We start from the raw sequence: 25,425 nt of genomic DNA on the forward strand, positions 1-25,425 counted from the left end.
CAGCCTCTCCTGTCTGCCTGCTTCCATCTCTTTCCCACGGAACTGAATTTTGTGAAGATACGTGAACTCAGAGAAAAAAAATCTCCTACGTGAACAAGGTTTACAAAGAATACTGGGCCCCAACGAAATGCAAGACCATAACTTCAATCAAGGACTACAGCGAGCTCGAGAAACAGTAACAAGATATTGCCTCAAACTGTTCTATTTATGTTTTCTTCTGCTCTTTTCTGTCTCTACATGTGTGTATTGCATGTGCATGCTAGCGTGGGCGCACCATATATCCGTAGGCGTTAACAGTATTAGAGCTTAAGTTTAAGATTTAATAAATTCCATCTTCTTTAAACCAAAGAAAGCCTGTTTGTGCTCATTTCTTTGCCTTGTAATTGGAAAGTTGTGAACAAGGATTCACAAAATGGGAGCTCAAAATACAGAGTGTTTAAATTTAAACCCTGTTACAATAAGACCAGGTGAAGATAGTAACAGACCCCTAGACACATTTCTCACCTGGGTCGTAACAATGCGTGTAATGTGGAACTCTGTAAATAAGTATAAAAATGTGTGAAGATTGTATCCAGTTCTATCCTTCACCAAGTGACTTTCTGGAATATAACATGGTCGAAAAAAGACAAGGCTGAAACATCTGCAAGCATCTTCAGCCAGAAGTGCCAAGTGGATAATCCATCTCAGCCTGCTCCTGAGGTCCCCAGCATTACAGATGCCAGTCTTCAGCCAATTTGATTCACTCCACATGATATCAGGAAATGCTGAAGGCACTGGATACAGCAAAGGCCATGGGCCCTGGCAACATCACAGCTGTAGTACTGAGCAACATACGAATTTGGAGCAGAAGTAGGCCATTCAGCCCCTCTAGTCTGCTCTGCTATTCAATAAGATCATGGCTGATCTGTTTGTGTCTCCAATTCCACACTCCCATCTACCCCTGATAACCTTTGATTCTTTTGCCCTACAAGAATCGATCTACCTCTGCCTTAAAAATATTGAATGATCCCACCTCCACCACCTTCTGAGGCTCAGAATTCCAAAGTTGCACAACCCTCTGAGAGAGAAAAATTCTCCTCACCTCTGTTCTAAAAGGGCAACCCCTAATTTTAAAACAGTGCCCCTTAGTTCTGGACTCCCCCACAAGAAGAAGCATCCTTTCCACATCCACCTTGTCATGACTGTTCAGGATCTTATAAACTTCAATCAAGTCTCCCTTCACTCTTCTAAACTCCAGTGAAAACAAGCCCAGTCTGTCCACCCTTTCCTCATAAGACAACCCACTCATTCCAGATCTCAATCTAATAAACCTCCTCTGAACCACCTGCAACACACTTACATCCTTCCTTAAATAAGGAGACCAAAACTGCACACAGTATTTGAGATGTGGTCTCACCAATGCCCTGAAGCATAACATCCTTACTTTTATTTTCAATTCCTCTTGTAATAAAGGATAGCATTCCATTAGCCTTCTTTATAACTTTCTGTACCTGCACACTAACTGTTTTGTGACTCATGCACTGTAACCCCTAGATTGCTCTGTACCTCGGAATTCTGTAGTCGCTCTCCGTTTAAGTAATATTCTGCTTTTTTATTCTTCCTGCCAAAGTGAACAACTTCACATTTTCCCACATTATACTCCATCTGCCAGATTTTTGCCCACTCATTCAACCTATATATATTGGTCTGCAAACTCCTTATGTCCTTTTCACAACATGCTTTCCTACCTATCTTGTGTCATCTGCAAATTTAGCTACCATGCCATTGCTCCCCTCATCTAAGTCATTGATATAAATTGTAAGGTCATTGATATAAATTGTAAAAAGTTGAGGCCCCAGCACAGACCCCTGCAGGACTCCACTCATCACATCCTGCCAGTCAGCAAAGTACCCATTTATGCATACGCTCTGTTTTCTGATATTTGTTCATATTTGTTCATTTCACCGCCATTTCCTTATTATCTGCTATTAACTCCCCATTCTCACTCTCTAGAGACCAACACTCACTTTACTTACTGTTTTCCTTTTTAAATACCTGTAGAAACGCTTGCTATCCATTTTTACATTTCCAGCTAGTTTCCTTTCATAGTGTAATTTCTTTCTCCTGATTAACCTTTTAGTCATTCTCTGCTGTTCTTTTTATTCTGACCAATAATCTGACCTGCCACTCATCTTTGCGCAATTATATGCTTTTTCCTTAAGTTTGATACTTTCCTTAACTTCTTTAGTTAACCACAGATGGTGGGTCCTCCCCTTAGAATTTTTCTTTACAGTAGGAATATACTTATCCTGAGTATTCTGAAATAAAACCTTAAATGTCTGCCAATGCTTCTCTATTGATCTATCTCCTAGCCTCGTAACCCAGCTCACTTCAGCTAGCTCAGCTTTCATGCCCACACTGTTGCCCTTATTTAAGTTTGAAATACTAGTCTTCGACCCACTTCTCTCTCTCAAACTGGATACAAAATTCAATCATATTATGACTGCTGCTACCTAGAGGTGCCTTTGCTCTTGAGGTCATTAATTAATCATGTCACATTACACAATGCCAACTCTAATATAACCTGCTCTCTGGTTGTTTCCAGAACGTGCTGCTCTAAGAAACTATCTCGAAAGTATTCTATGAACTCCTCATCCAGGCTGCTATTGCCAATTTGATTTTTCCAGTTTATATGTAGATTAAAATCATCCATAATTATTGCTCTCCCTTTATCACAAGCACCCAATATTGCGTTTTGTATACTTCATCCTACATTGTGGTTACTGTTAGGAGGCTTGCAGACCACTCCCACTAGTGACTTCTTTCCCCTACTATTCCTCATCGCCACCCAAACCGATTCTACATCCTGATCTCCTGAACCAAGGCCATCTCTAACAATTGCAACAATGCCATCCTTGATTAACAGTGCTATCCCTCCACCTTTACCTAGCTTCCTATTCTTCTTGAATGTCACACACCCCTCAATATTCAGGATCCAATCCTTGTCATCCTGCAGCCACATCTCCGTAATGGCTATCAGATCATATTTGTTTACTTCAATGTGCGCTATCAGATCATCTACTTTGTTATGAATGCTACATGCATTTAGATACAGAGCCTTTAGTTTTGTTTTTTTGTTATCTTTGTAACATCTAGTCTTGACTGTTGGTGTGTTCTTAGGTTTTTTTCTCTCTGTTCCTTCCTTCTTTTCCCATATTACTATTCTGCTTTCCTTGGTTTGCTACATCTACCCAGGCTTGATCCCTTACCCCGCCTTGTTTAGTTTAAAGCCCTCTCTACTTCCCCAATCATACTGTTTGCTAGAACACTGGTCCCATCAGGGTTTAGGTGCAGGCCGTTCCAACGGTACAGCCCCCACTTTCCCCAGTGCTGGTGCCAGTGCCCCACGAACCAAAAGCCACTTCTCCCACAGCAGTCTTTGAGCCACGTATTCATTTCACTAATCTTAGGTGCCCCCTGCCAATTGGTACATGGCTGATGTAATAATCCAGAGATTATTACCCTTGAAGTTCTGCTGTTCAATTTGGTGCCTAGCTCCTTGTACCGTCTAAGCAGAACCTCTTTCCTAGTCCTACCTAAATCGTGGGTGCCTACATGGATCACGACAACTGGATCCTCCCCCTGTCCAGCCCTGAGCAGATGTCCCAAACCCTGGCACTGGATAGGCAACACAGCCTTCTGGACTTATGCTCTTTGCTGCACATAACAGTATCAATCCCCCCTCACTATACCATCCCCTACTACCACTACATTCCTTTTTGCTCCCCCCACTTGAATGGCTTCCTGTGCCACAGTGCCTTGGCCATTCTGCTGATCCATCTTGCAGACCTCGCTTTCGTTCGCACAGGTTGAGAGCACCTTAAACCTGTTTGTCAATTGCAAAGTCTGAGGCTCCTCCACTACTGTCTGCACGATCTCTTTACCTGCCTCATTCGCGGTCACATCCTCCTGTCTCTCACTGCTGACCAAAACAGATGACCCTGTTCTAAGAGGTGCAACCAACTTCAGGATCAAAGTGTCTAGGTATTTCACCCCCTCCCTTACGTTGCACAGTGTTTGCAGTTCGGCTTCCAGATCAATAATCCTGATTCGGAATTCTCTAGCTGCTTACACTTTCTGCAGATGTGTTTGTCTTGGATTGCCTTGGCATCCAAAAGCTCCCACATACCACAACTGCAACATAACACCTGTCCTGCCTTTGTTGCTTTTGCTATTAGTTAATTTACTTTAAATACTTTCTTAATTAACTCTCTTGCTGTTTCCCAATATACTAAGCTTAGCTAGTATTCGTAAATTAAACCTTCCAATTCATAAAATTACCTGAGTTTTGAAAGATAAACAATAAAAAACTCACCAACTAATCACCGGTTTTCTTGTGACGACCTACTTTGATTATTTTTTCTCTCTCCTCAGAACAAGGTCGCTGCACTCTGGTGCCCTGAACTGGACTGGATAGGATAGCTCCCTCTTTCTCTGCTACCGCTGTTTTATACTGCCTTCTGGTCCAGCTCTCTCTCTCTGCCGCCACTGTTTTACACTTCCTGCTGCTCCCGCTCTCTCTCTCTCTCTTTACCGCCGTTGTTTTACACTGCCTGCTGGTCTCTCTCTCTCTCTTTCTCTCTCTCTCTGTGCCATCGCTGTTTTACATTGCCTGCTAGTCCTGCTCTCTATCTCTCTCTCTACCGCCACTGTTTTACACTGCCTACTGGTCCTGCTCTCGCTCACTCTCTCTCTCTGCTGCCGCTGTTTTACACTGCCTGCTGGTCCCACTCTCTCTGCCGCAGCTGTTTTACAATATTTGCTGTCCCTGCTCTCTCTCTCTCTGCTGCCGTTGTTTTACACTGCCTGCTGGTCCCTCATGAGTGCTTTAGCATTAGCTATGCCCCCTAGTCAAGCTGTTCTTGTACATAGGAAGATAGGAACAGGAGTACGCCATTCAGCCCCTCGAGCCTGTCCCGCCATTCAATGAGATCATGGCTGATACGCGGCCTAACTCCATATACCTGCCTTTGGCCCATATCCCTTAATATCTTTGCTTAACAAAAATCTATCTATCTCAGATTTAAAATTAACAACTGTTCGAGCTTCAACTGCTGTTGTGGGAGAGAGTTCCAAACCTCTACCACCCTTTGCTTGAAGAAGTGCTTCTTAACATCTCTCCTGAATGGTCTGGTCCTAATTTTTAGACTATGCCTCCTAGTTTTAGAATCTCCAACCAGTGGAAATAGGTTATCTTTATCTAGCCTGTCTTTTCCTGTTAATATCTTGAAGACTTCAATCAGATCACCCCTTAACCTTCTAAATTCTAGCAAAAACAGGCCTAATTTGTGTAATCTCTCCTTGTAACTGAACACCTGTAGTCCAGGTATCATTCTTGTAAACCTACGTTGCACTCCCTCCAAGGCCAATATATCCTTCCTAAGTTGTGGTGCCCAGAACTGCTCACAGTACTCCAAGTGGGGTGTAACCAGGATTTTGTACAGCTGCAGCATGACCTCTGTGTCTTTATACTCCAATCCGCTAGATATAAAGGCTAGCATTCCATTAGCCTTTTTGATTATTTTCCGCACTTGCTCGTGGCATTTTAAAGATCGATGCACCTGAACCCCTAAGTCTCCTTGGACATCCACTGTACTTAACCTCTTCCCATTTAGAAAGTACCCTGCTCTATCCATTTTTGGTCCAAAATGGATAACCTCAAACTTGCCCGTATTGAAATCCATCTGCCACAGTTTTGCCCACTCACCTAGTCTGACAATATCTCTTTGCAATTTTATGCTATCATCTAGACTGTCTAACTTTGTATCATCAGCAAATTTGGATATATGACTTACTATGCCATCATCCAAGTCGTTAAGAATAATGTGAATAATTGAGGCCCCAACACAGATCCCTGCGGGACACCACAAGTCACATCCTGCCAATCGGAGTACTTACCCATTGTCCCCACTCTCTGTCGCTTACCACTCAACCAACTTTCTAACCATGTCAATAATGTGCCCTCAACTCCATGGGCTTCTACCTTAGTTAACAGTCTCTTATGTGGGACTTTATCAAATGCCTTCTGGAAGTCCATATAAATAACATCCATAGACACTCCCCTGTCCACTACCTTAGTCACCTCTTCAAAAAATTCAATGAGATTTGTCAGGCATGATCTTCCCGTCATGAATCCATGCTGGCTGTCCCTGATTAACTGAAATTGTTCTAGGTGTTCAGTCACCCAATCCTTGATTATAGACTCTAGCAACTTGCCCACCACAGATGTCAGGCTAACTGGTCTATAATTTCCTTGGTTCACCCTTTCACCCTTCTTAAAAAGTGGAGTGACATGTGCAACTTTCCAATCCAGAGGGACCACTCCTGAATTTAGGGAACTCTGAAAGACTATAGTTAGGGCATCTACAATGTGCTCCCCTGCTTCCTTTAACACCCTCGGATGGAAACCGTCAGGTCCTGGGGATTTCTCACTCTTTACAGCTACAACACTGTCATCTACCCAACAATGTGGAAAATTACCCAGGTATGTCCTGTCTACAAAAAGCAGGACTATCCAATCCGGCCAATTACTGCCCCATCAGTCTATTCTCAGTCACCAGCAAAGTGTTGAAAGGTGTTATTAATAGTGCTATCAAGTGGCACTTAGCAATAACCTGCTCACTGATGCTAAGTTTGTATTCTGTCAGGGCCACTCTGCTCCAGACCTTATTACAACCTTGTACAAACGTGGGCAAAAGAGCTGAATTCCAGAGGTGAGGTGAGAGTGACTGCCCTTGACATCAAGGCAGCATTTGACCAAGAATGGCATCAAGGAGCCCTAGCAAAATTGAAGTCAATGGGAATTGGGGAAAAGTTGACTGGTTGCAGTCATGAAGATGGTTGTGGTTGTTGGAGGCTGATCACCTCAGCCCCAAGACATTGCTGCAGGAGTTCCTCAAGGTAGTGTCCTAGGCCCACTCATCTTCAGCTGCTTCATTAATGACTTTCCCTCCATCATAAGGCCAGAGGTGGGGATGTTCACTGATGATTGCACAGTGCTCAGTACCAATTGCGACTCCGCAGATACTGAAGCAATCTGTGTGCCCACTTGCAGCAAAACCTCGACAACATTCAGGCTCGGGCTGACAAGTGGCAAGTAACATTTGTGTCACACAAGTCTAAAAAGAGAGAATCTAACTATCTTCCTTTGACGTTCAATGGCATTACCTTTACTGACTCCCCTACCATCAACATCTTGACCAGAAACTGAACTAGACCAGCCAAGTAAATTATGTGACTATAAGAGCAGGTCAGAGCCTGGGAATTCTGCGGTGAGTACTTCTCCTCCTGACTCCCCAAAGCCTGTCCACCATCTACCAGTTTTCAGGAGTGTGATAGGATACTCTCCACTTGCCTAGATGAGTGCAGCTCCAACAACACTCAGGAAACCTAACAGCATCCAGGACAAAACAGCCCACTTGATCAGCACCCTAGCCACTGCCTTAAAAATTCACTCCTTCCACCACTGGTGCACAGTGGCAACAGTGTGTACCATCTACAAGATGGTACTGCAGTACCTCGCCAAGCCTCCTTTGACAGAACCTTCTGAACCAGTGAACTCTACCACCTTGAAGGACAAGGGCAGAAGACGCATGGGAACACCACCACCTGCAAGTTCCCCTCCAAGCCACACACCATCCTGACTTGGAACTATATCGCTGGTCCATCACTGTTGCTGGGTCAAAATCCTTGTGCTTCCTTCCTAACAGCACTGTGGGCGTACCTACACCAGATGGACTGTAGTGGTTGAAGAAGGTGGCTCACCACCACCATCTCAAGGACAATTACGAAAGGGCAACAAATGTTGGCTTTTCCAGTGATGCTGACATCCCAAGAATGAATAAAAGAAGGCAGAAAATGGTTTCCTAAAGCTGAAGGGTAGAAACATAGAAAAATAGGAGCAGGAGTAGGCCATTTGGCTCTTCGAGCCTGCACTGCCATTCAATACGATCATGGCTGATCATCTAAACTCAGTTGGTAGCTAAGGAAAAACAAAATTATGACAGAAAACTACAATCCTAGTAGCAATTGTGGAAAATGGCAGAAAGCAAGTGTAAATTGTCAGGGTATGATTACTGTCACGACCAGGTGAGGAAGAGGTATCAGGTTTCCCTCTTGCCCCTTTCCTGGTTTGGCTGTAACAGGGTTTAACTTTTATAAACGCAATATTTTTAGCTTAACCCCTCAGTGAGTCCTTGCTCACTGCTCTCTAATTGTAATTGTAAATGAACCAGTCAGACAGGCTTTCTTAGGTTTAAACAAGAAAGATGTAACTTTATTAGTCTTATCACTTGAACTCAGTTAAAATTACCAAACTATGTGACACCTCCACGCTAGCATGCATACGAGATAAACACACACACAAATAGGTACAGAGGGGTAGAAAGAATTAAAGGGGGAGATTTAAGTAGGGCTGGCAATAAATAGAATTCAGTTACTATCTTTTGGTTTGGATGCAAAGTGCTTGATTGGAGTTGAGGTCTTGCAGCTCTTGCTCGGGCCCAATGCACACTTTCAAACTTATTTCGCTGGTACCAGAAGGCTGAAGAGGTCCTCTGTCTTGAGGCTTAAGGTGCTTCCATGGGTCCTTGGGACTTTGCTTGAGAGAGAAACAGACAGAGAGAGAGGGACCGTCCTTCTCTTTGGTCTTCAAATTGCAGTCTGCCCCAAATCTTTCTGTGAGGCACAATTCAGACAGTTCCAAGTCTGGCCAGCAGTTAAGTCATGTGACCAGCTCTTTGTTTGAAAGAGAATCTTCTGGGGAGGGTTGTTGATTCTTCAAAGCTTACTAGACATTCTCAGTGGGGGGCTGCGGGGAGCGGGGGTGCAGTGATGGGTGCGCAGTTTGCAGTGCTGACTTTTACACAGACAAGGTATGGATCATCATTGTTGCCCAGACCAACCTTGTTAATTGAATCAATGAGCACTTCCATTGTCTCTCTATTCAACGGTCTCTCAGAATGCAAATGTGCAGCCATGTTTTAGCTGTTAAGGCTCTGTAGTGCTTTTAAACAAGTTATGTTCAATGTCCAGTAAAAATAAGTTTCAGTAGTGGCCCATATGACAAAATTAATATGTTTCCGTTTGGCTGGTGTGGTTTCTGTCACATTACCCTCTTGACGTTCTGGAGTCTAAACTATATGACCAGTGGAGGAATGAAGTGGGCATGTAGATATGGGTTATGTCCCTACCAAAGAGGAAACAGAGTATGGCCTTGGTACTGTTGCTTCCTACAAGATGTAAAATCAGAAGTAAAGTATTTTATGAGCTGGATGCTCATCAGTTGGATAGCGATGATGGTTTGGACCATCTATTAATGTTCTTGGATGAAATTTACAAGAAAGGTGATCTGTTATCTGCCAATGAGGCATGGTTGGCTTTTGTTAGATTTCGGAAGACAGATAGGCATTTCATGGAAAAATACATCATGGACTTTAACAGATTGTATAAAACATTGATGAAATTCAATTTGGGGTTCCCTGGATCAGTACTGGCTTTTAAATTTCTGGATTTTGCTAAAATGTCTCATATGCACAGGCTACTGGTTTTACCTTGTGTTTGGTTCTTGGAGAGGGAGAAACTTAGGATCAGATGTCTGCTGCCTTGAAAAAAATCCTGGGGAAACAGTCATTTCCTTCAGTCTTCATGGAACAAATGAGTGACACAAAGAATAGAGGACTCAACGATTGCACAGAATTTAGAATAATCCAGATACTGGATGCAGGCGCCAATACGATGAAAGGATTTGGAGTAAGAGGTGAGAAGTTTAGAGGGGATTCAAGGAGAGGCGTTTTCACCCAGAGGGTGGTGGGGATCTGGAACTCACTGCCTAAAAGGGTGGTAGAGGCAGAAACCCTCATAACATTTAAAAAGTACTTGGATATGTATTTGAAGTGCTGTAACCTGCAAGGCTGTGCACTAAGCTGGAAAGTGGGATTGGGCTGGATGGCTACTTGTCAGCTGGTGCAGACACGATGGTCTGAATGGCCTCCTTCCGTGCTGCAGATTTCAATGATTCTATGATTATCTACGATTAAAGACAAACAGTTTGAGGATGCAGTTCTGGCTATTACAGCAGAAGACAGAATAGAAACAGGCGAATGAATCCCAGGAATGCCCAAGGAACAGTTAATAGGTGCTTTGTGTGTGATTCTAAGTACCATTATGTGATGAACTGCCCAAAGCAGAGAGACTAGGTCCTCGAACTGACTCATGATGAAGAGAATCATGAGGAAGTGGATGAAAATAATGATGAATCTGAACACATTATATTGGTCACATGGAGTTTTAGTCCTGTGGTGAATGGATTAGTTACAGACTCTTTTAACTGCACTGCTGGATAGTGCTTGCGCTTCGAGAGTACGTGGAACAGAGCGGTTGAAATGTTACCTTGATTAATTAAATAGTGAGGATCAACACAAGGTTCACTTAGTGTCATTCCTCTGCCTTAAGTTAAGTTTGGTGATGACAATACATTGAGGTCACTAAACAGTGTAGTAACTCTATGTAAAGTAGCTGTAATAAGCCATTTTCTAAATATTAATGTAGTCTCTAGTGAAGTACCTATGCTGTTGAGTGAACCTTTTATGAAGAAGGCACAAATGAATCTTGACAAGGAGCATGATAAGGCAATTATTTTTGGAAAGTCAGTGGATCTACAGTTTAACAAGTCAGGACATTATTGTATCCCCTTAATAAAACCTGATGACAAGTACTAATAGCATGAGATGTTAAGAATCAGAGAGACAGGAAGCAAATTGTCGATATGTTACATGGATAATTTGCTCACCCTACTTGTCAAAGGTTAAAAATCCTATTAAAGGATGTAGGTGTGGTTGATGAAGAGATTAGTGAGAAGTGTGATATCTGTAAAAAGTATCTGACATTGCCGCCACATCCTATTCTAAGCCTTACATTGACCCATGAATTTAAAGGTATTGGATAAGGACAGAAATATTTTCAGTCTGTATTTTATAGACCTGGAGACCAGATTTAGTCTTTCAACAATATTACTTAGAGACGTTAGACAAGGATAATCTGTTCCCATCTGATGGTACCAAGACTAGGGTGCACAGATTGAAGGTTTGTAGCAAGAGATGCAGGGGGAATGTAATGAAGAACCTTTTTATGCAATGAGTGGTAATGAACTGAAATGGAAATTGGGAAGGAAATAAACTGGCAGGGCTACGAGGATCGAGCAGGAAAACAGGACTGACTGCATTGCTCTGTGGAAAGCTGGCATGGACTTGATAGGCCGAATGTTCGGAATTTGTTCGGAAGTACCAGATGAGGGGCAACCACCTTTGTCACACAAGTGGATTTGTACTGAAAAAGTCCTTATTACTTATTAGGCTAAAGCAAAGCAAAGCTGCTCAAGATTTTCAAGAGTGACTGGGTGATACAGATGTTAGGGTGGACTCTCCCACAGCTGGAAAATTAATCTGGAAAATTTACTTTAGCTCATTTGGCCACATACTCACAGGAATGTAGATCAACCAACATAAAAGTCACATTTCTGCAGGGCGACACTTTTCAGAAAGAAGTGGTTCCGAAGCGCCCAAAAAGGCAGCAGGTCCAGAAGGAAAACTTTGGAAATGAAACAAATGTGTCTGTGGCCTGAATGATGCTTCCTGGGTGTGGTATTTTTCGGTGAGATCTGTTTTGCTTAAAATTGGTTGCGTTCAGCTAAAAGCAGATCCCGCAATGTTTTGGTGGTATCATAGTCATAGAGAGATACAGCACTGAAACAGGCCCTTCGGCCCACCGAGTCTGTGCCGACAATCAACCACCCATTTATACTAATCCTACATTGATCCCAAATTCCTTACCACATCCCCACCTTCCCTCAATTCTCCTACCACCTACCTACACTAGAGGTGGTACAATGGAATTTTAAGAATGTGTTATTAATAATGTCACTTTTATGAGAAGTGCAGCGATTGAAGCTGTAAGAACTCACCCTGAAGAAAGTGTAAAGTAGCCACATCCTGGGCCATTGTTGGCCACTGCAGGGAAGAAAATCCCTGTCTCCCAGCAGAGGCGAGATGTAATAAACTTTTGCCTTATAAAGGCATCCGAGAGAGAGAGAGAGTCTCCCAGAAAGAAGCATCACCAAATAGCATGTCCAGCTAAGAGCTGTGAGAAAATCCAGCAAGCTATAAGGGAGTTGCCCTGCTATAAATGCTACATTTTTAACTTATACAGCAGTGAAATTGGAAGTTATCTTCTGACTTTAAACTGAACTTTCAACCAAGAGAGAAATCTGCAAACACCTCAGGCCTGCAACCAATGAGAACTTAACTTCTGAGAGAATTCAACAGGTTTATCATGAACCCAGAAACTCTACCTCACCTGAAAACCACTTATCCCTTTCCCTCTGTCTGTCTCTTATTGTATGTGTGCATGTACGTGAGTGGATGTGGTTGCGACAATTTTGAGTTAAGGCGCATTGCTCAATAAATAATTGATCATCTGATTTAAACCTACAAGAAAACTTGTTGCTGTCTGTTTATTTGACGAATAAAACAAAAAAGAGGTAAACCATAATAACAAAAAAACACTTGCGAGTTGAACATCCCACATCCCTCACCATGTGGCCATAACAAACTGGGGGCTCGAAGCCAGGATCTGAACCACTAGACAAATGAGAGATTTGGAAAATTGATCTCTGAAATTGTAGAAAAATAAACAAACAGTTTTTTTTGTATTCTTCTGTTTTTTTCTCTATGGTGCTAGAAATAAAAGATATGGCCACATTTAATGCTAAGGAGTTTGTAAAGCAGGGAGTGATATCCCATGATAAATAAATTAAGTATTGAAGATTTAAAAAGCTTAGTTACAGAGGTGAGAATCACTTTCAAACCAAAAGCAAATAAACCTGAACTGATGAAGAATCTAGCTAAACATTTTAAACTTACCCCTGAACCAGAAGAAGAAAGCATAGAACATGAAAAAATAATTGTAGCTAGAATGCAGTTGCAGATGGAAAAGTTAGAGAGAGTTTCAGAAGGAGAAAGAAGAAGTGAGCTGCAGTTTAAAAGAGAGGAGATGCAGTTTCAAAAGGAAAAGGAAGAAAGAGAGCTGCAGTTCAAAAGTGAGAAGATGCTGCTTCAGAAGGAAAAAGACAGAGAGGCAAAACAGTTTGAGTAAGAAAGGCTTTGAGAGCAAAATGACAATGCCACCAGCCACTCAAACTTTATCCCCAATTCAGAGCAAAACGTTGACACTCACGGTTTGTGCCAAACTTTAATGAGGAGGAGGTTGAGTCATATTTTATCTCATTTGAGAAAATAGCTACCAGGCTAAAATGACCAAAATAATTTTGGACTGTCCTCTTACAAGGCGAGCTCGTGGGTAGGGCTTGTGAAGCTTTTTCTCTGTTTTCAGAAGAGAGTTCATCTGACTGAACAAACTAAAACTGCAATTATAAATGCATATGAGCTAGTATCTGAAGCACATAGACAGAAATTCAGACACACCAGGAAAAAAAACTGCACAAACTTACATTGAATTCAAAAGAATTAAACACGTGGCTTTCAATCGTGGGTATGATCGCTCAAGGTAGAACCCTCGTGAAAATTTGAGAGAAGTGATGTTGGAAGAATTTAAAAATAGCTTCCCAGTTAGTATAAGGACTCACATTGAAGAAGGAGTTACAAGAGTAAGAGATGCAGCAAAAATGGCCGAAAATTATGAATTAATACACAAATTCCTAATTCAGAATAAATTTGTGTCCAGTAACTCTTACAGGCTAGGGAAAAATAACAGGGATGCAGAAAAAGCAGAAATGCTCATAAGTTAAATGGACTCGAAATAAAAGAAGAATAAGGAAGGAAAACCAAATCAGTCTCCAACTTTTAAAAGAAGGAACCCAAGTGATAAGCCAGTAGGGGCCCATCCGATGTCCTTCCCATGTGGGAAAACTGGGCATGTCAAGGCAAATTGCTGGTTTGCCAAATACCAACAGGAGGTGCTGCTGTCAAACCAGTGTCTGTGTCCATGAAAGTATAAGCATAATAACTAATATAACCCAATAACAGAACACATACCAGAATTTTTTACAAAAAGGACAATGACTCCTTTTGTATCCCAGGCATCAGGCAAAGAGATAACCATCCTCAGGAATGACTGTTGTTTTCAAACCCTACTGGCAGCTTAAACTTACAGAAATGCCACCTGAAAGCAGAACAAATACGACACTATCGGTTAAAAGGCTTCTTGGCAAATTCTTAAAGGTTCCCTTACTTAAAGCTTACCTGCAGAGTAAGTTGATCACTGTGTAGTGATAGATGGGATTATTCCAAGCTTACTAATGCAGGGACTTGACTTATTGCTGGGCAATGATTTGGCAGGAAGCACAGTATTGTACCCAGAGAGCCCAGGAGACTGGAGAAACTGAGGGGAACAAACACAACTCTGTACAGCTGCAGAGGGCCGAGGATGTCCCAAAAATCCCACGGGGATGATAGGGCCAGTAAAGCTCGAGAAGACTGAAAGAAAGCCTGTGGAATTTAAAAAGGCCAAGGTAGAGCCAGAAGAATTTAAAGGAGCTAAGATAAAAGCAGCAAAGATTGAAAGAAAAACACCAGAAATGTGGTTAGCTGAAACCTTCTTTAAGATTTAAATAGAGACAAAGAAAGTTCCCAAACAGGCGAGCTGAAAGTGAGGAAGATGCCTCACCTCGTTGAAGTGCCACAGGGGAGTGCAGTGAAAGCTGGAAAGACACCTGTGAGCACTGGACATGGGGCATATAAGAGAAAAATCCATCCCTGAAGTAAAAAGAAAAAGGAAGGTAAAATATCCTAAAGTAAACAACACATGAAAATCACAAGGAAACCAGAAGAGAGGTTAATGTGGATCCGTCCACTGAAGAATCAAATGATCAGGTTGCAAATCCAAAGCTAATTAAACCCAACAATTTAGATTCAGAACTCGGCAAGAACAAGGGACAGGAGGAAATCCTAGATGCCTTCCAGGGGCTAGAAACAATTTATCACCCCACTATCACCGTAGAAATAAGAATTATCAATGTGCCACAACCTAAATTATTAAAGCCATGTCTTGTGGAAGCAATAGTTAAGGGTTGAAGCTTTTACAGACAAGGAAACTTGCCACCAGCCGAGAACAATGCAGTAATGGAAATTTGCATGCTATAAGCTTCACCAACAACCAAATGCTTATTGAGATTATCTTTCCCAAAGTACTACAGACTTATGCTAGAGGAACTACAACCCCATTTGACAACACATAACCAAAATTTTTTTTATTTTGTAATGGTACCTCATCCAAAGGAAGGATGATGAAAAAACTCCAAACTTGATCAAAAAATGGATGCAAGCTGTAGCAATTGTAAGAGTGAGGAGTGAATGAAATGAATGTGTACAGTAGTGTGATCCTATATCTTTCTTTAAAAAAAAAATAAAAAAATGAAATCCAAGGAATTTCATTTTATTCCATTTTGGGGCAGATGTCACGCTTGAGAAGTGCAGCGATTGAAACTGCAAGGACTCACCCTGAAGAATTATAAAAATGGGACCTTTTAAAAAAGTGAACAATGTCCTCCACAATGACCGTCGAAGGTTAAAAGACCTGGCTTTGTATATTCAAACTGTCAACTGGCTGTTATGAACAACAGAATACCTTCAAAGCTAAGAGGCATCAATTGCACCCATTCTAAACTCATCCTGAAACATTCCTGAATTGAATATGTTTTTTAGAAACAAAAAGTGTGTGAAGTAGCCACATCTTGGGCCATTGTCGGTCAGGGAAGAAAATCCCTGTCTCCCAGAAGAGGTGAGATATAACAAATTTTTACCTTAAAAAGGCAAACCAAGAGAGAGACAGTCTTCCAGAAAGAAGCATCACCAAACAGCTCGTCCAGCTAAGGGCTGGAAGAAAATCCAGCAAGCCATAAGGCAAGCCCTGCTTAAATGCTACATTTTTAACTTATGCAGAAGTGATATTGGCAGTGCTCTTCTGTCTTCAAATTGAACTTTTGACCAAGAGAGAAATCTACAAACCCCTCAGGCCTGAAACCAATGAGAACTTGATTGCCGAGGGAATTCAACAGGTTTACTGTGAACCCTGAAACCCTAACTCATCTGAAAACCACTTACCCCTTTTCCTCTCTATCTGTCTCTTTGTGTGTGTGTGTGTGTACGTACTTAAGTGTGTATATGTGTGTGCGTGCGCCGTGCGAGTGAATGAGTGAGTGGATACTGGGTGCAACAATTTCGGGATAAGGCATATTGCTCAATGACTATTTGATTTCTTTTAAATGTACAAGGAAACGTGTTGCTGTCTCTTTATTTGACAAATAAAACAAAAAGGGTTTAAACACTAATAACAAAAAACACGATGTGGTTAGGTGTGAGTTGAACAGGGGGAACCACCCATATCCCTCACCACGTGGCCGTCAACATTCTGTCAATCGTACTGAAAACGTGTGCTCCAGAACTGGTCGCACCCCTAGCCAAGCTATTCCAGTACAGCTACAATACTGGCATCTACCTGACAATGTGGAAAATTGCCCAATTACTGCTCCATCGTTCTACTCTAAAGCATCAGCAAAGAGATGGAAAGTGTCATTGACAGTGCTATCAAGTGGCACTTACTCTGCAATAACCTGCTCACTGACGCTCAGTTTGGTTTCTGTCAGGGCCACCCAGCTCTTGACCTCATTACAACCTTGATCCAAACATGGATTAAAGAGCTGAACTCAAGAGGTGAGGTGAGAGTGACTGCCCTTGACATCAAGGTAGTATTTGACTGTGGTATCAAGGAGCCCGAGCAAAAGTGGAGTCAATGGGAATTGGAGGAAAACTTACCACTGGTTGGAGTCACACTTAACACAAAGGAAGCTGGATGTGGTTGTTGGAGGTCAATCGTCTCAGTCCCAGGGCATCACTGCAGGAGTTTCTCAGGGTAGAGTCCTAGGCCCAACCATCTTCAGCTGCTTCATCAATGACCTTCCCTCCATCATAAGGTCAGAAGTGGGGATGTTCGCTGATAATTGCACAATGTTCAGCACCATTCGCGACTCCTGAGATACTGAAGCATTCCGTGTCCATATGCGGAAAGACCTGGATAGAATTCAGGCTTGGGCTGATAAGTGGCAAGTAACATTTGCACCACACAAATGCCAGGCAATGGCCATCTCCAACAAGGGAGAATCCAACCATCCCCCCTTGACATTCAATGGCATTACCATCACTGAATCCCCCCACTATCAACATTCTGGGGGTTTCCATTGACGAGACTGAACTGGACCAGCCATATAAAAGACATCAAAGCAGGGCACCTAGAAAAATCAGGCAGAATCAACATGGTTTTGTGAAAAGGAAATCACGTTTAACCAATTTATTGGAGTTCTTTGAAGAAGTAACATCTGCTATGGATAAAGGGAACCGGTGGATATACTGTATTTAGATTTCCAGAAGGCATTTGATAAGGTGCCACATCAAAGGTTATTGCGGAAAATAAAAGTTCATGGTATAGGGGGTAACATTTTGGCATGGATAGAAGATTGCTTAGCTAACAGAAAACAGAGAGTAGGCATCAATAGGTCATTTCCTGTATGGCAAGATGTACCAAGTGGTGTGCCACAGGGATCAGTACTGGGGCCTCAACTTTTTACGATTTATATAAATGACTTGGATGAAGGGACCGAAGGTATGGTTGCTAAATTTGCTGATGACATAAAGATAGGTAGGAAAGTAAGTTGTGAAGAGGACATAAGGAGACTGCAAAGGGATATTGATAGGTTAATTGAGTGGGCAAAGATCTGGAAATGGTGTAATGTGGCAAATGTGAAGTTGTCCATTTTAGCAGGAAGAATAAAAGAGAAGCATATTATCTAAATGGTGGGAGATTGCAGAGTTCTGAGATGCAGAGGGATCTGGGTGTCCTAGTGCATGAATCACAAAAGGTTAGCATGCAGGTTAAATAGGAAAGTGAATAGAATGTTCTCATTTATTGTGAGGGGAATTGAATACAAAAGTAGGGCGGTTATGCTTCAGTTATACAGGGCATTGGTGAGACCACATAGAAACCAAAGAAAGAACCAGAGAAAAAGTACGGCACAGAAAGAGGCCATTCAGCCCGTCATGTCCGAGGCTGCCGAAAAAACTAGCTACCCAATCTAATCCCACCTTCTAGCACTTGGTCTGTAGCCTTGCAGGTTACAGCACCTCAGGTGCATGTCCAGGTACCTTTTAAAAGAATTGAAGGTTTCTGCCTCCACCACCATTCCTGGCAGTTAATTCCAGACACCCACCACTCTGGTTGAAAAAGTTTTTGCTCACGTCCCCTCTAATCATAGAACCATAGAGTACTGTGCACAGTATTGGTCTCCTTATTTAAGGAAGGCTGTAAATGCCTTGGAAGCAGTTCAGAGAAGGTTTACGAGACTAGTACCTGGAATGGGCAGCTTATCTTATGAGGAGAAGTTGGACAGGCTAGACTTGTATGCACTGGAGTTTAGAAGAGTAAGAGGCGACATGATTGAAACACATAAGATCATAAGGGGTCTTGACAGTGTTGATGTGAACAAGATGTTTCTTCTTGTGGGGGAGTCTAGAACTAGGGGTCACTGTTTAAAAATAAGGAGATGCCCATTTAAGACAGAGATGAGGAGAAATATTTTCTCTCAGAGGGTCGTGAGTCTTTGAAACTCTCTTCCTTAAAAGGCGGTGGAAGCAGAGTCTTTGAATATTTTTAAGGCAGAGGTAGCTAGATTCTTGATAAGCAAGGGGGTGGAAGGTTATTGGGGGTAGGCAGGAATGTGGAGTTGAGATTAAAATCAGAAGAGCCATGACCTTGTTGAATGGTGGAGCAGGCTCGAGGGGCCGTGTGGCCTACGCCTGCCCCTAATTCGTATGTTCGTATATAAACATTTTGGCTACTAGAGCAGGTCAGAGGCTGGGAATTCTGCAGTTAGTAACTCACCTTCTGTCTTCCCAAAGCCTGTCCACCATCTACAAGGCGCAAGTCAGGATGGAATACTCTCTACTTGTCTGGATGAGTGCAGCTCCAATAGCACTCAAGAAACCTGACACCATCTACGACAAAGTAGCCCGCTTGATTGGCTCCCCATCCACCACCTTTAACATTCACACCCTTCACCATTGATACAGTGGCAGCAGTGTGTACCATCTACAAGATGCACTGCAGCAACTCACCAAGGCTTCTTTGACAGCACCTTCTAAACTCTTGACCTCTACCACCTCGAAGGACAAGGGAAGTAGATGCATGGGAACGCCACCAACTGTAAGTTCACCTCCAAGCTACACACCCCATCCTGACTTGGAACTATATTGCTCTCCCGTCACTGTTGCTGGGTTAAAATCCTGGAACTCCCTTCCTAACAACACTGGGTGTACCTACCCCACATGGACTGCAGCAATTCAACAAGACTGCTCACCACCACCTCTCAAGGGCAATTAGGGATGGGCAATACATGCTGGCCTAGCCAGTGACGCCCACATCCTGTGAAGGAATAAATCATACCATCGAATGTACACTCTATGAAAAGTGTGAGAAAAGTTATGGATGGACATTGCTGACTTTAAACAAATGCTGAAGAGAAAGGAAATCTCAAGTTAAATAGGTAGATGCAAGACATCAACTGTTTGATTTTTTTACAAAAAGAAATGCATATCTGAGGATATTTGTAGAAGGCCTAGAGGCTGGGTGTGTTGCAATGTAATGCTTTGTACAGAATATGGAGTTTTATAATTTAATTTGTTTAGAAATTTTAGTTGCACATAGTAACTTGATTTAAAGAGTCAAGGGGCTGAATGCCAGCGGGTCGGTTGGTGGGGTGGGGGTGGGGGGCGTAATATTGAGTGGGAGGCTCCGGGAGGCCTACCCGCCCCACTCCCACCTCCGGTCGACTTTATGGCGGTCGGGTGCGGGTGGGGGGGGGTGGGGGGGAACAGCCCGCCCACCTGAGGCCAATCAACCCGTGCCTCCACGGGTATTTTACCCGTGGTAAGCGGGTGTGCTGGGGACGTGAAAGGCCGCCTCTGCCTCCCAACCCACCCCTGGGATCCAAAACGCCCCCCTCCCCCCAAATGACCACTCCAGCCTCACCAGGGAAGGACCGATCTGCCTGGTGAGGCATGCCCAACTTACCTTCACTCCTGAATCCATCTGGTCGCCTGAGCTGTAGTTCCAGCAGTGGCCACCGCTCCCGGTGGCGCTGCTGGGACTAAGAGCTGCCGGTCTGCTGATTGGCTGGCAGCTCACTGAGGCGGGACCTCCTCCCTCAAGTGTGTGGAAGTCCCGCCTCCAGACAATTAAAGACCGGGGACCTGCAAAATGCGGGACAGATCCCCGGGCTAGGTGGAAGCGGGTTCGCCACCGACATAAAAGTGGGTGGCGAATTCCTGTCCACCTAAGGTAAAGTCCAGCCCAAGGAATCTGTTAATTGTGTATTAATTGCTTTTACTTGAATGCAGTTCGTGGGCATTAACTGGTGATTAATTTGAATCTCTATGAATAGACACAGACTGAAACTGTGGATGTAGGGTTAGGAGGTGTATTTTTGTTATGTATAACTCTGTAAATAAATTTAAAAGTCTGTAATGATTGTCTCCAGTTCTATCCATCACCTATTGGCTTTCTAAAATAGAACAAATACCTCTGAAATTACCACCCTTACTTCTCTCGGCATCCTCAGATGTATGCCACCCTATCCTGGTGACTTATCAATTTTAAGTACAGCCAGCCTTATTAGTACCTCCTCTTTATCAATTTTTATCCTATCAAATATCTCAACTGCGTACACTTTCACTATGACTTTGGCAGCATCTTCTCCCTCGGTAAAGACAGGTACAAATACTCATTTAGTACCAAAGCCATGCCCTCTTCCTCCATGCATAGGTCTCCTTTCTGATCCCTAATTGCTTGAGCCCAGCGAGATCAAAAAATGGCGGGCTGCACGCCAAAAAGCTGCCACGATCACCCGCATGGTGGCTCATTTAAATAGCTGGGGTGGCCCGCCTCCCTCAATCATGTGGAGGGGGCGGGCTGTCTGTCGCCAGCAACGGTGTCAGCTGCCTCTGCGCAGGCCCTGGCGCCTTTTTTAAAGGGCAGCCAGCTCTGCCGGCGTATTTAAATTTTGAAAGATATACCCTCCAAAATTACATTTCTATTACTCCTTTCCCACTCCCCAGTAGCAATTACATTAAGTATTTGCCCTTTCCCCACGAAAACACGTACCTTTTCAATCTGACCTGCACCACCCCCCCCGACTGCACAAAGTATAAAGGTCACCCTTTCCCACCATCCCCGACACCCATTATGTTTATTTGACCCCATCACCCCCCACTCCACACTGAAAATCTTAATTCATCCTGCCTCCCCACCAATATCACACCGGCCTTCCCCAGACAGGGAATTGAAGGCTTGGGAGTGACGTCCGCTGCGCTGAAGATGTGGCGGGCCTGGAAGATTTCAGGTAAGTTTATTTAAATTTATTCAATTAATTCATGTAAGTATTTAGATTCAGTTCCCCTCGCCCAGCAGTGGGCGACGGGGGGGAGGGGGGCGGTGCGGGGGGGGTGCGTCCGCCATGGAGCCTTGCCACCGCTGGGAAAATCGGGCCGGACCCTCCCACTTTGACCTCTGTAGCGGGCCGCTGCCAGACCCATATTCCGGCACTCCCTGCCATGGAGCCCGCCATCGTGGACTTAGTAAAATCCATCCCCCTTGTCTGACTACCCTTTTACTATTTATATGCCTCTAGAAGACTTCTGCATTTCCTTTATGTTAGCTGCCTGTCTGTTCTCATATTCTCTCTTTGTCCCTCTTCTGCCCCTTTTCATTTCTTCTCTGAACTTTCTATATTCAACCTGGTTCTCACTTGTGTTATTAACCTGATATCTGTCATATGCATCCCATCCCCTTTTCTGCTTCAACATACTCATCTGTTTTATTATCCAGGGAGCTCGGTTTTCTTTGCCGAACCTTCCCCCGATTGTACTTGACTGTATCTGAACCATTTCTTTAAAGACATTCCAATGGTTGACGACAGTTTTGCCTGCCAACCTTTGATTCCAATTTATCTGGGACAGGTTCATTCTCAACCCATTGAAATTGGCCCTCCTCCAATTAAGTATTTTTGCTCCACATTGAACCTTGTCCTTTTCCATAGCTGATCTAAATGTTTGAATACTATGATTACTGTTCCCTAAATGTTTCCAGACTGACTCGATCCACTTGACCCACCTCATCCTAGAACCAGATTCAGTCACTAGATGTTAACTCATCAAGAACTGATGCAAAAACGCATATTTAGTCTTATCTCATGATTTATAAAACGTTACGACACAACTTGATGTTAATATTATGGCTTTTTTAAATATCATGACAGTGCCCTGCAGCCTGAGACAGCTTTAGATGTGGAACCAACACAGAATGCACCTGAAGATGAACCATCCTCTAAAATAAAAAGGTTTGAAACTTTAATGTGATAGAGCAAAACCTAGACATTTTTAGGCATGTTTTACCCTTTGGGAACTGGTGTCAGTATAAGTTAAAGTTCATTTTTAGGTGAGGCGTTCAAAACATCTCACAAGTTGGTAACCAGACAAGTGAAACAAGGACAGATATGTCAAAAATTGATCCTAATGGTGCTGACAGTACACAAAGGTTTAGAGAAATTATCAAGTCATAGTTTTACTGTAGCAACAATTATTAAGCAAATATTTGTTAATCCTACATTCACATTTCTGCATGTGATGGAACAAAACATTGTGACTTTACTGATCCTTAGACTGTATGAAGTAGTTATCCTGTGCAGATTTTTTATATTGATGGAGAATGCCAAGGGACAGTGTGGTGTCCCTGGCAGATTTCTGGAGATCTGTGCTAAATGTAAAATAATCATTCCCCCCCCACCCCTCCCAATCCCACTTCTTGTGTGTTCACCCTGGCAAAAACTTCCTGAGTTATTTACAACAACACTTTCACATTCACTAAAATAAAAGCAAAATACTGCGGATGCTGGAAATCTGAAATAAAGACAAGAAATGCTGGAAATACTCAGCAGGTCTGGCAGCATCTGTGGAGAGAAAAGCAGAGTTAACGTTTCGGGTCAATGACCCTTCTTCGGAACTGGCAAATATTAGAAATGTCACAGGTTATAAGCAAGTAAAGCGGGGGTGGGGCAAGCGATAACAAAGGAGAAGGTGTAGATTGGACAAGGCCACAGAATAGCTGACCAGAAGGTCATGAAGCAAAGGCAAACAATATGGAAATGGTGTGTTGAAAGACAAAGCATTAGTACAGATAGGGTGTTAACGGACTGAAGATTGAGCAGCAGCAAGCACAAACATGAAAAAAAACAGTGGGTAAGCAAACTGAACAAACTAAGATGAAATGAAATAAACATACCAAAAAAAATGTAAAAAAGAAAAAAATAACTAAAAATAAAAGTAAAATGGGGGGCCCGTCATGCTCTGAAATTATTGAACTCAATGTTCAGTCCGGCAGGCTGTAGTGTGCCTAATCGGTAAATGAGATGCTGTTCCTCGAGCTTGCGTTGATGTTCACTGGTGGATTTCTAGTATTAAAGGTTTTTTTCTCCTTTGTTTTGCAAATATCTCTGACATATAGAATAACTCCCAATAGTTAGGATTTCTCCTGGTGTCTTGGCCAACAGTTTCCCCTTAACCAATATCATCCAAAACACATTACTGGATCATCCGATTGCAATGAGGGATCTTGCTATGCACAAATTGGCTGTCACGTTTGCCTACATATATTAATTCAAAAGTAATTCATTGGCCATTAAATGCTTTGAGACATCCTGAGGACATGAAAGGCAGTATATGAATGCAAAGTCTTTCCTGAAGATGCTGCACATTGTACTCATCTCTATCTATTGGGGTAAGCCATGTTTCTGTTTCTCTTGCTCCATTATAGTTCCCTCCTGCTACATCAGTCTCTAAGTCGGCCATTTTGTTAGAGCTGCTTCAAGTATAAGGACCTCAGTAAAAATGTATCCTTCTGGTGTCTGATTATTGCCAGAGGCTGTCTCCTGTATTTCTGAGTTAGTAACTTCCCTCCCATCTGTTGGCTGTCATCCATATCAATCTTACCTGTGGTTCAGTCATTTTCCTGCTCTGCCCCATTATCTAGTTTAGGTGACTTTGCAATGCCTGCCTCTGTTTCTTGCTAATCTTATGGTTCCGATTAAGATGCGGCCTATCTTTCTTAAACTATCCCCTTCTATTATGAAAACATCCCAGATATTACAAGTAACCTCATTATTATTATGCTAGTTTGCCAGCTATTTGTTTACCTCTCTATTTTCTTACCGAACTGAGCTCCTTTACCTAATACTGGCTGTATGCCTGAGGACATTAATTAACATGGCAATAGCAAATTACAATGTCATTCTCCCATGTGTGTCTTTGAATGCTTCTTTACAATATATTGTTAATTACTATAGGATCATAACTACCACTGGCTGTATTATTCCTTTCAGTCCTTCCTTTCTATTCCCATAATGTGCTGAGTGCTAGCTTCCAGTAAGCTACTTTCCATCCTGTGATTTTATCTTTCTAACGTGCATGACTATTCACTTTCATTCTCAGTGAACCTCTACATCTACTAACTCCCTGTGTCTTACCTTTTTCTCTGACTTCTTGCAAACTGCTTCCTCTATATTCTGACCTGCAGTGAAGGCCAGAGCCTAATATGTATTTGTTTGACTAATCTCCTGAGTAACCAACCTGACCTTTCTTCCCTTGTAGCTTCCTTTTGACTATCCCTATTTTCTTTGTTTCCATCAACTTTAAGCTTTGCATTGTTCCTGCCCTGCAGTGGCTCACCTATTGAGCCCAACACAACTCAGTCTATGTGATCTTCCTCCATAATGGTCTATGCCGAGTCACCTACCTTCTCCTTTACTGTATTATCTTATTCACTTCATACGAATATACGAGCATGCGAACATAAGAATTAGGAGTAGGAGAAGACACTCGACTCATTGATCCTCCTTCACGATTCAATATGATCATGGGTGATCAGATTGTAACCTCGACTCCAGATTCCTGCCTACCTTTCACCCCTTGCTTATTAAGAATCTATCTACCTCTGCCTTAAAAATATTTAAAGACTCTTCTTCCACTGTCTTTGAGGAAGAGAGTTCCAAAGACTCACGACCCCCTGAGAGAAAACATTTCTCCCATTCTCTGTCTCTTCAATGGGTGACCCCTTACTTTAAATAGTGATCCATTGTTCTAGATTCTCCCACAAGGGGAAACATCCTTTGTACATTCACCCTGTCAAGACCTCTCATGATCTTATATGTTTCAGTCTCCTACTCCAGTGGATACAAGTTTAGCCTGGCCAGCCTTTCTTAATAAGACAACCCGC

At 42.8% G+C, this 25,425-nt stretch overlaps 1 protein-coding gene across 1 annotated transcript in view; it reads left to right on the forward strand.

Annotated features, from left to right (window-relative positions):
* LOC137368706 (solute carrier family 28 member 3-like) overlaps positions 1–25,425 on the forward strand; it is a 266,723-nt gene that overhangs the window by 40,313 nt on the left and 200,985 nt on the right. Inside the window, exon 3 of the mRNA XM_068028876.1 lies at positions 22,415–22,495. Within this exon, the coding sequence (XP_067884977.1) occupies positions 22,415–22,495 (81 nt within the window). The remainder of the gene's footprint in view (positions 1–22,414; positions 22,496–25,425) is intronic.

Source organism: Heterodontus francisci, chromosome 4 (genome assembly GCF_036365525.1).
Source record: "Heterodontus francisci isolate sHetFra1 chromosome 4, sHetFra1.hap1, whole genome shotgun sequence".
In the NCBI taxonomy this organism is placed as follows: domain Eukaryota; kingdom Metazoa; phylum Chordata; class Chondrichthyes; order Heterodontiformes; family Heterodontidae; genus Heterodontus; species Heterodontus francisci.